General features: G+C 41.0%; 1 protein-coding gene and 1 long non-coding RNA gene across 2 annotated transcripts in view; one reads left to right on the top strand and one right to left on the bottom strand.

Moving 5' to 3' along the window:
* Positions 1-7,725: 7,725 nt before the first annotated feature.
* On the bottom strand, positions 7,726-10,163 carry LOC117063598. Its single transcript, XR_004429005.1, has 2 exons — positions 10,048-10,163; positions 7,726-8,865 (listed from the first exon to the last, which is right to left on the bottom strand). It is a non-coding gene; the product is annotated as an uncharacterized LOC117063598 (long non-coding RNA).
* DNAJC3 (DnaJ heat shock protein family (Hsp40) member C3) overlaps positions 9,226-13,165 on the top strand; it is a 112,102-nt gene continuing 108,162 nt past the window's right edge. The window contains exon 1 of the mRNA XM_033177412.1: positions 9,226-11,526. Coding sequence (XP_033033303.1) covers positions 11,445-11,526 — 82 coding nt within the window. The 5' untranslated portion in view covers positions 9,226-11,444. The remainder of the gene's footprint in view (positions 11,527-13,165) is intronic.

The raw sequence follows: 13,165 nt of genomic DNA, 5'->3' as shown, positions 1-13,165 counted from the left end.
AGTATGATCCTAGTTTGGGTCTGTCATATACGGCTTTTATTATTTTGAGCTATGTTCCTTCTATACTTAGTATTTTGAGGGTTTTTTTATCATAAAGGGGTGTCAAACTTTATAAAATACTTTTTCAGTATCAATTGAAATGATCATACAGTTTTTGTCCTTTATTCTGTTGATATGCTGTATCACACACGTTGATTTGCATATGTTGAACCATCCTTGCATCCCTGGGATAAATCCCACTTGGTCATGATGATCTTTATAATGTTTTGTTGAATTCAGCTTACCAGTATTTTGTGGAGGATTTTTGCATTGAAACTAATCAGAGATATTGGCCTGTAGTTTTCTTCTTTTAAGGTGTTTTTGTCTGGCTTTGGTATCAGGGTAATACTAGCCCTGCAGAATGAGTTTGAAAATATTCCCTCCTCTTCTATTTTTTGGAACAGTTTGACTAGGATTGGTATTAGTTCTTCTTTTCATGTTTGATAGAATTCGGCAGTCAAGTCATCAGGCCCCAGGCTTTTCTTTGCTGGGAGGCTTTTTCTTGTGGCTTTGCTCTTGTAACTTATTATTGGTCTGTTCAGGTTTTAGCTTTCTTCATGGTTCAATCTTGGTAGGTTGTATGTATGTAGAAATTTCTTCATTTCTTTTAGGTTTTCTAATTTATTGGCACATAGTTGCTCATGGTACCCTCTAATGATCCTTTGAATTTCCCCAGTATTGGTTATAACATCTCATTTTTCATCTCTGGTTTTATTTATTTGGGTCTTTGCTCCTTTTTTTCTAGTCTGGCTAAAGGTTTGTCAATTTTATCTTTTCAAAAAAACTAACTTTTCGTTTTGTTGATATTTTGTGTTGCTTTCTTCATTTCAATTTCATTTATTTGTGCTCTAATATTTATATTTCTTCTACTAACTTTGGGTTCAGTTTGCTCTTGCTTCTCCAGTTCTTGAAGATGCATTGTTAGGTTGGTTTATTTGAAGTTTTTCTTCTTTTTTGATATAGGCACTTATAGCTACACACTTCCTTCTTAGTATCACTGTACCCCATAGGTTTTGATATGTTGTGTTTTCATTATTGTTTGTTTCAAGAAAATTTTCAACGTTCTTCTTAATCTCTTCATTGACTCACTTGTCATTTGGGAGCATATTGTTTAATTTCCATGTGTTTGTATAGTTTCCAAAATTCCTTGTTATTGATTTCTAATTTTCTTCCATTGTGGTCAGAGAAAATGCTTGATATTATTTCAATTTTTTGAATGTTTTAAGACTTGTTTTATACTAAATTTATGGTCTATCCTTGAGAATGATCCATATGCTGAGGAATAGAATGTGTATTCTGCAGCCATTGGATGACATGTTCTGTAAATACCTATTAGGATCATTTATTTGGTCTATGATGCAGATTAAGTCTGATGTAACTGTGTTGATTTTCTGTCTGGAAGATCTATCCAGCACTGAAAGTGAGGTGTTTAAGTCTTCAGCTTTTATTGTATTGGGGTCTGTCTCTCTCCTTAGCTCTAATAATATTTGCTTTATATATCTGGGTTCTCCAGTGTTAGGTGCATGTGTATTTACAATTGTTATATCTTCTTGCTGAATTGACTCCTTTATCATTATATAGTGACTTTCTTTGTCTCTTATGGCTTTTGTCTTGAGATCTATTTTGTCTGATATAAGTAATGCAATTCCTGCTTTTTTTGGTTTTTATTTGCATGAAATATCTTTTTCCATCCCTTTACTTTCAGTCTATGTGTGACTTTACAGGTGAAGTGTTTTTCTTGTAGGCAACAGATCATTGTGTCTTTTTTCTTTTTTAAGCCATTCAGTCACTCAATATCTTTTGATTGAAGAGTTTAGTCCATTCACATTCAATGTTATTACTGATATGCAAGAACTTACTCCTGCCATTTTATGTTTCCTGGTTGTTTTGTGGTCTTTTCTTCCTCCTTTCTTTCTTCCTGTTTTTCTTTCAGTGAAGGTAATTTCCTCTAGTGGTATGATTTAATTCTTACTTTTTATTTTTTGTATATCTGTTATATGTTTTTTGATTTGAGGTTACTATGAGGCTTGTAACTACTATCTTATAACCCATTATTTTAAGCTGATAATAACACTGTTTACATAAACAAACATTTAAGCAAAAACTAATAAAAACTCTACACCTTAACTTCATCCCCCAGCTTTTAAACTTTTTGTTTCTATTTGTATCTTACTGTACTATGTCTTGAAAAGTTGTTGTAGTCATTATTTTTATTGCTACATCATTTAGTCTTTCTACTGAAAAGCGGTTTACACATGCCAGTTACAGTATTATAACAGTCTGTGTTTTTCTGTGTACTTACTCTTACCAGTGAGTTTTGTACCTTCAGATGATTTATTTTGCCCATCAACATCCTTTTCTTTCTGATTAAAGTACTCCCTTTGGCATTTCTTGTAGGACTGGTATGGTGTTCATGAAATCCCTTGGATTTTTTTTGTCCAGGAAAGTCTTTATTTCTCCTTATGATTGAAGGATACTTCACTGGATACATTAGTCTAAGGTAATTTTTTTTTTTTTTTTTTTTTTTGAGGCGGAGTCTCACTCTATCGCCCGGACTGGAGTGCAGTGGCCAGATCTCAGCTCACTGCAAGCTCCGCCTCCCGGGTTTACGCCATTCTCCTGCCTCAGCCTCCCGAGTAGCTGGGACTACAGGCGCCCGCCACCTCGCCTGGCTAGTTTTTCTATTTTTAGTAGAGATGGGGTTTCACCGTGTTAGCCAGGATGGTCTCAATCTCCTGACCTCGTGATCCGCTTGTCTCAGCCTCCCAAAGTGCTGGGATTACAGGCTTGAGCCACCGCGCCCGGCCTAAGGTAATTTTTTTTCCTTTAGCACTTTAAATGTGTCATGCCACTCTCTCCTTTCCCGTAAGGTTTCCACTGAGAAGTCTGCTGGCAGACATATTAAAGCTCAATTGTATGTTATTTGTTTATTTTCCCTTGCTGTTTTTAGGATCCTTTGTTTATCCTTGACCATTGGGAGTTTCACTGTTAAGTGTTTTGAGGTAGTCTTCTTTGGGTTAAATCTGCTCGGTGATCTATAATCTTTTTGTACTTCAGTATTGATATTTTTGTCTAGGTTTGGGAGGTTTTGGGAAGTTCTGTTTTTATCCCTCAGAACAAACTTTCTACCCACCCCTGCCACCATCTCTTTAGGGCCAATAACTCTTAGATTCTCCCCCTTGAAACTATTATCTAGATCCTGTAGGTGTGCTTCATTCTTTTTTTATTCTTTTTTTCTTTTGTCTCTTCTGAGTGTGTATTTTCAAACAGCCTGTCTTCAAGCTATTATTTTCTTCTGCTTGATAAATTCTGTTATTAAGAGGCTGATGCCTTCAGTATGTTGATTGCATTTTTCAACTCCAGAATTTCTGCTTCTTTTTACTTATTTCAATTTTGTTGTTAAATTTATGTGATAGGATGCCAAGTTCCTTCTCTCCATTATCTTGAATTTCTTTGAGTTTCCTCCAAACAGCTATTTTCAATTCTCTGTCTGAAAGGTAACATATCTCTGTTTCTCTGGGATTTGCCCCTGGCACCTTGTTTAGTTTGTTTGCTGAGGTCATGTTTTCCTGGATGATCTTGGTGCTTGTGGATGTTTGTTGGTGTCTGGGTATTGAAGAGTTAGGTATTTATTGTAGTCTTCATAGTGGGGCTTGTTTGTATTCATCCTTCTTGGGAAGACATTCCAGGTATTTAAATGGACTTGGATGTTGTGATCTAAGTTTTTGGTCACTGCAGCCATATCTGCACTAGTGGGTCCCTAAATGCAGTAACATTGTACTTCTTGCACACACATAGAGGTACTGCTTTGGCGGTCTTGGATAATACCTGAAAGAATTCTTTGGATTACGAGGAAAACTCTTGTTCTTTTTCCTTATTTTCACCCAAACAGAATCAGCCTGTCTCTCTGTCTCTGTTGAGCTACTTTATCGGGGGAACCTGCCCCCAATATTTCAATGTAGGTTCTTTCTATTTTCTGTGTCAGCCAGCTGAGAAATAAAGAGAAAGAGTATAAAGAGAGGAATTTTACAGCTGGGCCACTGGGGGTGACATCACATATCGGTAGGACCGTGATGCCTCCCTGAGCCTCAAAGCAGCAGGTTTTCTTATTAAGGGTTTTAAAATGAGAGGGGGTGTAAGAACAGGGAGTAGATTGCATGCTTCAAAAGGCAAAAAGGAGAACTACTGATAAGGGTCTATGTTCAGCGGTACATGTATTGTCTTGATAAACATCTTAAACAACAGAAAACAGGGTTCGAGAGCAGAGAACCGGTCTGACTACTAATTTACCAAGGCTGGGGTTTTCCCCATCCTAGTAAGCCTGAGGGTACTGCAGGAGACCAGGGCATATCTCAGTCCTTATCTCAATTATATAGGACAGACATTCCCAGAGTGGCCATTTATAGACCTCCCCCCAGGAATGCATTCCTTTCCCAGGGTATTAATAGTAATACTCCTTCCTAAGAAAAGAATTTAGCGATATCTCTCCTACCTGCACGTCCATTGATAGGCTCTCTGCAAGAAGAAAAATATGGCTATTTTTGCCCGACCCCGCAGGCAGTCAGACCTTACGGTTGTCTTTCCTTGTTCCCTAAAAATCGCTGTTATTTTGTTCTTTTTCAAGGTGCACTGATTTCATATTGTTCAAACACACGTTTTACAATCAATTTGTACAGTTAACACAATTATCACAGTGGTCCTGAGGTGATGTACATTCTCAGTTCACGAAATTAATAGGATTAAGAGATTAAAGACAGGCATAAGAAATTATAAAAGTATTATTTGGGAACTGATAAATGTCCATGAAATCTTCACAATTTATGTTCCTCGGCCGCAGCTCCAGCTGGTCCCTCCATTCGGGGTCCCTGACTTCCCGCAACACTACTTGTAGCTGGGGGACGGGTGACACAAGTGCCCCTGTGGCCACTATCACTGGGACTGTGGATGGTCAGACTTACTAAAGCCAGCACAGCTATGGGTTATGCCGAAGGCCCACTGTAACCACTACCCGCTACTACCTATGTTAGCTGAAGGTCCTAGGGCTCTACAATTAGCAGGCAGTGAAGCCAGCTAGTTTTCTGTCTTTCTCTTCAGGATGACAAGTTCCCCAGAGCCTTGGGTGGGTTCAGAGATGCTGTTTGGGAGTCAGCAGCTGTAACTCCAGAACCTGGAGTCAGAAACCTTAGAAATCTACCTGGTGCTCTATTCTACTATAGGCTGAGGGTAAGCTAGCACTGAAACCATAAGATGAAGTCCTTTCTAGTCTTCTCTCCCCTTTCACCAGGCAGAGGAGTCTCTCCCCATGTCCATCAATACCACAAGCCACTGGGAGTATTGCCATGATTCTGCTGATGTTCACTTAAGACCTAAAGGCTTTGTAGTCAGCTTGTGGTCAATGTTGCCATGACTGGAACTCACCTTTTGGGGCAGTGGGCTCCTCTTTGGCCCAGGGCCAGAAATGCCATCCAAGAGCCCACTTGGTTCACTTCCCCACTGTAGCTGAGCTGGCACCTCAGCTATAAGAAAGTCTCCTTTATTCTTTCCTCTCCTTTTCTCAAACAGATGGAGTCTTTCCTCATAGCCACCCATAGCTGTGAATATGCTGCATCATGCCTGTAGCCAGTATACTTCAGTCTCACCCAAGGCCCACAGCATGTATCACCTGGTTACTGCTGCTGATTATTCAGGACCCAAGGGCCCTTTAATCAGCAGGTGATGAATCCTTCCAGGATTGGGTACTTCCCTTCAAGATAGTGGGTTCCCCTCTGGCCCAGGGTATGTCTAGATATGTTGTTGTCTGAGAGCTAGGGCCTGGAATGGAGGTCTCACGACCCTGCCCAGTGCCCTATCCTATTGTGGCTGAGCTGGTATCCAACTTGCAAAACAAGTCTTTTTTCTTCCCTCTCCTTTCCTCAAGTGGAAGGTGCGTGTGGTGATGTCTATTCTGGAGCTGCTAGCTGTACTGCCTGAAGTTGGGGGAGGGGTGATACAATCACACTGCCTTGGCCACCCTGGCTAGTGTCTCACTAGGTCACATGGCCCCCAAGTCCATTGGCTCTAAGCCCAGCACAGCATGAGGACTTGCCTAGGAGGTACAGTGCTTGTGGCCTAGGTTACCTTTCAAGTTTATTTGAAACCTTAGAGCTCTTTAGCCCATGGTGGTGAGGTTTGCCAAAACTCAAGTTCTGTCTGCTGGAATGGACGATTCCCCTCTGAAATGTACAAATTCTCTCTCAGTGCCACACAGTCACTACCAGGGGATAGGGGAGGGGTGATGTTGGTAATTCAAGACTGCCTTTCCTACTCTCTTCAACGCCTCTGTCAGCAATATGCAGTTAAAACCAGGTACTGTGATTGCTTGCCTGACTTTTGGTTCTTATGAAGGTGCTTTTTTTGTGTAAATAGTTGTCAAAGTTGGTGTTCCTGTGGGGAGGAAGATCGGTGGAGGCTTCTATTTGGCTATCTTGCTCTGTCTTCCTCATGTTATTTTCAAAATCCATTTTGATTATCTGTCGTTTAATTATTGTGTTTATAACATTTATATTTAATACAATTGTGTTTACATGTTTGGATTTAGATGTGAGAATCTGCAAAATAGTAAGTCCTTATATTTGTGTTATTACAAAAATTTTATAAGATCAAACCTGTTTAAAGACATGTCATTATGTCACTTAATTTAGAAATTAAGAAATCTTAATTTTGAAGAGTTTACCCATTATATATAAAATATAATATTGTACTTGGTTAATTTCTTATAAAATCAGAAAATACACAGCTGCCTTTAAATTAGTATTAACACATTCCAGTGATCAAAGATTCATCTATTTGTCAGAAACAGTACATGAACCTTTTAAAATATAATTTTTACACTTTGTAGTCCAGAATTGTAATGTTAAAGACTCTTTAAATCATACTTCAAAACTTTTGGCTCATAATTAACATAAGCTATTATTTAAATGAACTCACATTTTTAAAAATAAAAAATACAGTGAACAGCATTTTTCTTTTATTTTGCTAGATTGTTTGGACTAGAATATAACTAGAATGTGTATGTAACAACAGATATTTGAAAAAATCAAATAACCTACAATTTCCAAAGTGAGAGAAAAAGAGAAGAACATCAAAAAGGGGAGAAAAGAGCTGGCTTAGGCAACTATTATCTCTGTAAAGGGCTAATTCTCTTTCTTTTGCAAGGAGAGGAGATAAAATTTGATGCAGAAAAACTCATTTGGACACAAATACACAAGAGTCACCACAGTTGATTTAAAAATACTCAGGCCCTCCACAATATTTTAAATAAACTTTCATTGCTGAAATAATTTTCAAGTAAGAGCATAAGGATAGTACAGGGAGGTCCCAAATACCCTTTACTTATTTTTCCCTATTGTTAGCATCTTGCATAACCATGGTACATTTGTCAAAACTAAGAAAGTAATCATGGTACATTACTATTAAACTTCAGACTACTCATATTTCAGTTTTCCCACTAATGTCTATTTTCTATTCCAGGATCCAGTTTAATACAGCACATTGCATTCAGTCGTCAGTTAAGTTTCCTTAGTTTCCTCTGGTCTGTTACAGTATTTCAATCTTTCCTTGTTTCCCATGACATTGATAGTTTTGAGGAATACTGATCAGGTGTTTTATAGAATGTCCTTTAATTTTAGTTTGATTTTTTCATGTTTAGACTAGATTGGATTATAGGTTTTGCGAATACCACACACATGACTTGCCCTTCTCATCACAGTATATTGGGAGCATATGGTATCAACATGACTTGATGATATTAACTTTGACCACCTGGCCAAGATAGTGTTTCCAGGTTTCTGTACTATGAAGTTACTCTCCTCCTCCCTTTCTATACTCTGTTCTTTGGAAGTTTTAGTCACTAAGTCCAGCCCGCACTCAAGGAAGGTGGGAAAATGAGCTCCACCTGGTGAAGGGGGAAGTATTGTGTTAAGCTGAATAATGGTCCCCCAAATATATCTACATTCTAATCTCCTGTCATAGTTCTATAGCAAAAGGCAGTTTTTGCAGATGTGATTAAATTGAGGAACTTGAGTAGGAAGAATATCCTGGATTATCTCACTGGGCCCAATATAATTAATTACAAGGATCCTTATAAGATGGAGGCAAGAAGGTCAAAAATGACAGAAGGTGATGTGAATACAGAAGCGGAGATTACAGTCATGTGGCCAGAAGCCAGGAAACAACATAAAAGAGGGTGAAAAGCAGAGAAGACAAGCTGTGATTTAAAGGCCAAATTTTATATGAAAGTACCAAAATTTGATCAGAATCCCAAAATCCTTGAAAATAAACCATAAATTTGACATATGAGGGTCATATTTTATTCCTCAGATTGGCAAAAACTGAAAATCAACTATATCTAGTGATGGTGAGTAGGCAGGAACATAAACAGCTGATAGGAATAGAAATTACTTCTTTAGGGAAAAATAATCTGACAATGCATCTTAAAAGTTTAAACGCATTCTTTGACTAAGCAATTTCAATTTTAAAAATCTTTTTTTTTTTTTTTTGATAAAAGTCTCACTCTGTTGCTCAGTCTGGAGTGCAGTGACATGATCTTAGCTCACTGCAACCTCAAATTCCTGGGTTGAAGCAATCCTCTGTCTCAGTCTGAGTAGTTAGGGCAACAGGCACGGGCCACCACACCTGGCTAGTTTAAAATTTTTTTTGCAGAGACAGGATCTTGCTGTGTTGCTCAGGCTGGTCGCGAACTCCTGGCCTAAAATAATCCTCCCATCTCGGCTTCCCAAAGCGCTAGGATTATGGGTGTGAGCCACTGCGCCCAGTCTAGAATTGTTTCTTAGAAATAAAAGCACAAGTTTGTAAAAATAAATGTGGAAGGATGTATATGGTGGCATTAACTTAATGCTGACTTTTTTTTTTTAATTTGGCACAAAAAGGTGCTTATAAGTGCTCTGCTTGTTTCTGAACATTTATTTCTCTTCATATTTAATTCCTAAGCAAATCTTATCCCCTTTACCTCCAAAACATGTTCTAGATCTGTTCACTCCTCTCTACCAACATTGTTTTTCCTAGTCAATAAACATAGATCAACCTAATAAAAATTGTGTAATACTCGTAATTTTGGATATATCATAAATATGCTACAATTTTAAAAAATATTTTACTACTATAATTAACAAATAGTATGAATTACAGTAGAGATTTAATGTTTAATTTCAAAAAGATTCCATATATTCTGACAAATGTAAACATATTTACAGTAACTTTTCTTACAATCACTGGATTACTTTGGTTTTTGGTTTTATTGGCAAGAGTGATTCGTGAAAACCATGACTAGATGAACATTGGAGGAAGCATTCCCAAGCATTATACACGTAATTTTAGTTTTGCACTTTTTTTCTGTCTAATGTTACCTTCTGTTATAAAATTATCTTTTTTTCAAGGAATGCTTCGTAAAGCTTAGTTCTAATATTACAGAATTCATAGTTATGTAATTAACCTCAAAATCACTAACCATTGAAGACCCTTGCTACACGAAGTCTATCATCTCCTTGATAATTTCTAATTTCCATCCTTAGAACTTCTTCAGCTCTGCTACTTTTTCCTTAAGACCAGGGTCATAGGCAGCATACTGGTGATAACTCACAGTCTAGACATACTGCATTTTGTTTACAATTTTGTGTAAATAGTTGTTATTTTCTATATTCAGCATCTTGCTGGCTGCCTTGGGTACAGCACCTCAATTGAATGTCTTCACCTGCATATTTGTGGACATTGAAATCATCTACAATTTTTCAGAGACACTACCTTGTGATATAAAAAAACACAAGTCAAAAAAAAAAAAATCCCAAGGAATTTCTGAAGGAGCCTCTCTTCACTATTCCGCTGTTAGAATAATGAGTAACACTGGTATAACATTCTACAATTTACAAGAACATTTATCTGCTTCATGAAAACTCAAAACAAACCTTTGAGACTACCAGGATCCTAACCACTTTACAGATGAAGATAACTTACATAAAAGTTATGGGGTTTCCTGGATCTGAATCCTTTACTCTTCACATTATATTATTTTGCCTTCCCCAAAACTAATCAAGGACTCCGTTTTTTCTTTTTTCTTTCTCGAAATCATTTCTTCCATATTAGTTTTCTTAGGAATAGACGCCTTTTAAAAAGTCCTCCTTAGTATATCTTCAGGGAATCACAAATTCACTCTGCTATTTATAATTCATGAGTTTCTCTAATAGTAGCAAGGCAGCAAATACAGGTGAAGTAATAAGTATGCACTTCATATTACTTAACACACATACCCCGTGTAAAAATACTGCTGGTGTACAGTGTGTGTGTTGGTGACGCCGGAGGAAGTGGCCGTGAACAGGCTTAATGCGGCATTGAGTAACTTCAACCTCATCTTGCTCAGGTTCGTATCTCTCTTGAATTTCCCATGGTAAGCGCAAGATGCAGGATCCGTTCTCACAGTTTTTTGCTTACCAGTTGACGTTGGCTGCATTCAGGAACGCCTCGCTCTCTTCAGCCACAGTGCCTTCCTGGTCTTTTCTTCACAGGGTTTTCCACAATCGCTCTTTTTCCTGGGCACCCTGGTTTGCTGAAAGTCGGGGTGGCGGGGCCCAAGTTTCCAGGCCAATTACCTACCTGCCTTAGAGCAATTACGCACTTCTCTGTGGTTGTCCCTGAAATGGTCTAATCATCAGACCGCCCTAATGTACGCCCAGCTTCTCCTGATCGTTTCTTGTTTACAGCTCAGTTCAGACAGTATTTGTTCCGGCACTCTCAGCGGGAGGCGGTGTTTACCGGCTCACTTGAGACCTCAATTCCAGGCGCTCTGCAGTTGCCCTCAGACGCCCTGGGACCGTGTTTGGCCTTCCCATTCGGACGCTGCGGCTGCGCTTTCCTCTCCTAACATCACGCTGGCGAACCTCAGAAGGATCAAATTGTCCCACTCGCCAACCTAGCGCGCCGGTCCCGGCCCAAAAGGGCCTTTGCAGCCTGCGCATGCGGACTCGGCGACCGCCACAGACTCCCGGTCGGCTTCCCTCGGAGCGGCCGCGGCGGTTTGGAGCTTGCTGACAGCTCTGCGACCCGCAGACGCAGCCTCGTCTCGTGCTTCCACGTTATCCTATCAGAGACGGGGCGGGGCGGCGGCCTTCGCAGCCTATCAGCGAGAACCACGACCCCGGCGAGCCCGGGAGAAAAGCCGTCAGAAAGAAGGCGATTGGACGGCGGTGGCGCTCCGGGGCGTAGCGTCGCCCGGGCTCCGCCCATCGCTGCCTTCCTCTGCTGGGCTCGCTGAGGCCTGAGCGAGAGCCGACCGGGGCGGGCGCAACTGCTGCCAGAGCGCCGGCGCGTGCTGGTGGGCCACACTCTTCCTTCTCTTCACTTGCGAGCCCTTGGACATGGTGGCCCCCGGCTCCGTGACCAGCCGGCTGGGCTCGGTGTTCCCCTTCCTGCTAGTCCTGGTGGATCTGCAGTACGAAGGTGAGTCCTGCCCTGCCCCGGCCGGGAAGTGGACTCCCGGACCAGGCCCCCCGCGCTTTCCCGTCTGCGCCCGGGCGCGTGTCCCGGGGCGGCTCGGGAGGTGGGGTGAGCGCTGGGGGAGCCCGCGGCCTGGCTTGGGCCTGAGCCCGCGCCCGGTTCCGGGTTTGCCTAGGGAAGAGTCGAGGGGACCGGAGGGCCGCGGGGCTGGGACAGCGGGTTTGGACTAAGGAAAGGGGCCGCAGGAGTCGGAGGAGGCGGGGTGCGCCCCGTGGCGGGGAGCGGGGTCACGGGGCTGCGACTTCAGGACGTCCTGGGACGCGAAGACTTGGGCAGCCTTCGGGTCCCGGCCTCGCTTGGGACCCTTGCTGGGCGCCTGGGGACACTGTCAGTCATTGGTGCTAGGAGGAGGCACTAAGGTGGCCAAAAGACTTCCTTCGCCCTGGAGTTCTTGGGTGGGGTAGGAGTGTCATGTCCGGCTGGGAGTTGGAGGGGACAGTGTTGACTATTTAAAAAGTGAGTAACCATCCCCATTAAGATGCACTGTCGTGTGGAGAAATTGTTAGTTTGGTGCAGTGAGGAGCCGCTGTTGGAATTCCACCTCCCGGACGGCCAGGCACTGAGTTTGTGGTTTTACAACTCCCAGCATGGTGTCATTCAGCGTATAGCTGGCATTACTTTTCCAAGTTCTCTGTAAAAGGTTCCCTTAAAAAGATATGAGCGATTAAATTTCACTTCAGTCCTACAGACTGGAATGTTGGCTACTCCAGAATAGCGAAAATAGAGGACTGTCCTATCTTAGATGGCAGCGGGGAGGAGTAAGAATTAAAGCTGACAGTGCCGATTTAACGAATGCTTCTGGCGCGGTTACTGTGCGAAATATTCGAGTGTAATGACACATCACATGCACTGATCTATTTTCATCCCCGTAAAAAGGGCTAGTTGTCAACGAGGTCAAATTAAACCTTTGAGTATTCCATTCAAAGGGAGCGAGGAACTAAAAGTTGGGAATTGTTTATAGTGAATTCTTCTGAAAGTTCTCAACCTTTTTCTTTTTTTAAAGTAGTACTCCCCAGTTTTTAGGTCTCACCCACAGCAGTGGGCTTTTGCTTTTGCTTCCCCCAGTAACCATATTTTTTGAACCCCAAATCAGAACACATAGTGTGGCAACATTGGGACAAAGAATTTGACAGTGAGGCTGCCCCCAGAAAATCTAGGGGATTGGATTGTACCACTTGAATATGGGTCATATAATATATGTTCTTTTGCATTTTCAAAAGCTTCATTCCTCCTGCCCCCGCACCTCCCACCCGTCATCTCTATTATTTATCTCCAGTTATCATTTATGATTTATTTTGGACACTTAAGAGAAAGTTGCCTATGTGCTGTTTAATGGTGATTTTTTTTTTTTAAGTTACAGAGGTGCACAATTTTGAATGATTGCTTTTCCCACTACTTTGTGAACTATCTTTTTAGAATTGCTGTTCTGTATATGAGTCTGTAAGGACTCTTAACTCTTCATTTCCCTCCTGTGGTATTTTCCATAAGAAAACCTCATTAGAGAGCTTTTCTGTGTAGGAGGCACTGGTGACATTTTTCAGAGGAGTGCCAGAGTATCTTCTTTAGGACCATTGTCTTTGTA

The sequence above is a fragment of the Trachypithecus francoisi genome, unplaced genomic scaffold (genome assembly GCF_009764315.1).
Source record: "Trachypithecus francoisi isolate TF-2019V2 unplaced genomic scaffold, Tfra_2.0 Lachesis_group18, whole genome shotgun sequence".
NCBI classification, from domain to species: domain Eukaryota; kingdom Metazoa; phylum Chordata; class Mammalia; order Primates; family Cercopithecidae; genus Trachypithecus; species Trachypithecus francoisi.
This window is presented reverse-complemented; position numbering and strand designations above follow the sequence as displayed.